At 46.3% G+C, this 2,976-nt stretch overlaps 1 protein-coding gene across 1 annotated transcript; it reads left to right on the forward strand.

Annotated features, from left to right (window-relative positions):
* Positions 1–1,332: 1,332 nt before the first annotated feature.
* LOC308276055 (sperm motility kinase Z-like) lies at positions 1,333–2,709 on the forward strand (the record flags this gene model as incomplete). Its single annotated transcript, XM_080714662.1, has 1 exon — positions 1,333–2,709. One exon carries the CDS (start codon positions 1,333–1,335, stop codon positions 2,707–2,709), a length of 1,377 nt encoding a protein of 458 aa, XP_080570788.1.
* Positions 2,710–2,976: the final 267 nt, after the last annotated feature.

The raw sequence follows: 2,976 nt of genomic DNA on the forward strand, positions 1-2,976 counted from the left end.
CATAAAAGGGCATCATAGGACTATTATTACCACTCACAGCACAAGTAATAGTAAATTCTACTAATTTGATTCTTATCACATCTTAAAGCACTTCCATATATTATGTCATTACTATGCCACTGATAACCTGTGTAGAATTTTGTGCTTCTATTTGCAGTGGAAAATGGGAGAATGTTACATGATCTTATCTTCAATCAAGTTGAGAGAAATATGTGTCTGTATATGCAAACCCAGCATTCTGCATGCTAAAGAAATTTTATTTGCCTCTTATGATATATAATCATGGTTGAAATAATTATTGCACTGAAAGCCAATATAAAGCAGATAGAAAAAATGGTAGAGAGACATATATTTAATTATAGTAAGAATACTTGAAGGAAAACATAAAATTTTATTTGATCACTTATTTTCAAATATACTTAATAAGCAAAAGTTTTATATATCTTAGCACCTAAATATGCATGTATTATATGTTTAATGAAATTTCACAAAATTGTATCAGAAATTATGTCAATTTTTCTTTAGTTTTTACTGAAGAGTTTTTTTGTTGGAAGCTATTTCATTCTATTTTGGTTGTTTTTTCCCAAAGCGTACATTGATTTTCTTTAATATTCATAATGAATATATGATAGGTAGTGGACAATAAGAAGAAGGCCTTACAAGGATTGCCTATGTAAATATTACTGCACTTCTATGAATTCAATACTTTTCCCCATGTTCCAGATACATATTTTGAAAACTAAGGAGGTAACATGGCTTTCCTAGAACAGCAAATCAGATGTTTGAACTTGGGTCTGAAGAAAGCAGAAAAGAATCAATTCTCACCTGTATTTCATGAAAGGCATTAGAAATACCATTGAAGTGCAGACTCTCTGCACATAGGACTCAGAAATTTGTAGCTCTAACACATGAATCATTTAAGAATCCCAAGGCCGAAGGTTGGATATCCATAATTAAATACTGTATAGTTTGGTCATTAATTCATTAAAATATTTTAAAATATCTTTTTAACATTTTATTTTAAATATTTGTCAGGTGAAGAATTCAAATTTCTATCCACATTATTTTATTGCAGGATTTCGATTTGGTTCTTTGTTTTTTGTGTTTTTCGGTTTTCTTAGTTGTTTATTGGTTCTTTCTTTAACTTTTGGTAGCTGTTTTCATTTAGTTTATTTGTTGTTTTAGTTTATTTTTTAGCTAGCGTAGTTATTTTTAGTTAGCGTAGTATTTAGTGTTGTTGCGATGACTAGTATAGATAGAGTAGACAGATGAGGCGAGGGCAGCGAGGCTTCATCACCACCATGTGCTCGGAGGAGACATTCAGGGACCAACATGTGGTCCTGGGGGTCATTGGCCTGGGGCAGCTTTACCAAGGTGATACTGGCCGTCCATCGCCTCAGGGGCATCCTGGTGGCGCTGAAGGTCTTGTACAAGGTTGTAGGGATCTTCGAGACCATTGAGACTGAGATGGAGCTCATGAAGTGTGTCCAGCATTGCAATGTGGTGCAGCTGTTTCAGGTGATGGAGACCATGGATTACGTGTACCTGGTGATGGAGGTGGCCCTTGGAGGACAGATCCTGCGGCACATCCCCAGGGACCAAGGCATGGAGGAGCAGGAGGCCCGCAGAGCATTCAAGCAGGAGGTGTGCGCCCTGCACTACTGCCATGAACAAGGCGTGGTTCACAGGGACCTGAAGGTGGAAAACATCCTGCTAGACAAGGCCGGCAACGTCAAGCTGTGTGACTTTGGGCTGGGGAGCAGGTTCAGGGCTGGGCAGAAGCTGAGCAGGGCCTGCGGCACCCCAGAATACTGCGCTCCCGAGCTCTACAAGGGGAAAGAGTACAATGGCCCCGCAGCGGACGCCTGGAGCCTGGGGGTCACTCTGTTCTACATGCTGGCGGGGCGCCTCCCATTTGACGAAAAGACTGTGCCTAAGCTGGCAGAGAAGATCCTGGACACAAGCTATGAAATGCCGGCCCATGTGTTAGCTGAAGCCCAAAGCCTCATCAGACAGCTCTTAGCCATGGACCCCGCTGAAAGGGCCACACTGCCACAAATCTTGGAGCACCCATGGCTGGGTCAGGAGCAAAAGCATTCTCCAGGACATCCCAGGCAGCGGCTACCCAACCTGCTGAACCCCACCATGCTGGGGATGATGTTTGAGTTGGGCTTCAATATCAAAGATGTCTGTGTATCGCTCAGACAGAAGACATTTGATCACAGCATGGCAACCTACCTCCTGCTGCAACGTCAGCTGACACAGAGCACAGGCTTCATGGCCAATGTCCAGGTCACTCACCCTAAGCACAGGCCTCACCTGTGCCCAGCTCCTTCCCCTCCGAAGAGAAGAGCCAGCTATCCTGCCCTTGGCCCCGTCCCCTTTCAGCCCTATCTTCCTCAGCTGGCTGAGGACAAGCAGATGTCAGGGAGGAACACGGAGCAAGGGGCCAGCCTTCCCGCCATCGCCCTGGGAAGCCCAAAGGGTATCCCCCCATGGCCCCCTGTGATGCCCCCCAGCATGGCCCTGAGACCCCCATGCCCAGCCCCTGCATCAGCAGCCCTGTGGACAAACCAGAGAGCAGCAAGTCCCACCCCACGGCTCCCTTTGATGCCCCCCAGCATAACCCTGAGCCCCCCACACCTGGCCCCTGCAACAGCAGCTCTGTGGACAAGCCAGAGAGCAGCAAGTCCCATGGCGACACCCTAGCCACTATCTCTGGCAACCAGTGGGGCTGGAGGAAGGCCACCAGGGCCTTTGCGGACTGGCTGTTGAAGTGCTGTTGTCTGGCTGCCCCCTGCACAGGGCCGGCCTTTCATAACAAAGTGTCACCAGGGAACGCTGGCCAGAAGTGCAGGGGATTCTTCAGGAGAGTCGTGCCTAGGAAGACACCAGACCCCTGAGCCATCCATGCCGAGTAGGTGGGCGGGCTGGCGGGTTCTTTTCCATAGGGCTTTGTTATGTCCTCTCCAACTG

This window comes from Muscardinus avellanarius (genome assembly GCF_963383645.1).
Source record: "Muscardinus avellanarius genome assembly, chromosome: 17".
Classification (NCBI taxonomy): Eukaryota; Metazoa; Chordata; class Mammalia; order Rodentia; family Gliridae; genus Muscardinus; species Muscardinus avellanarius.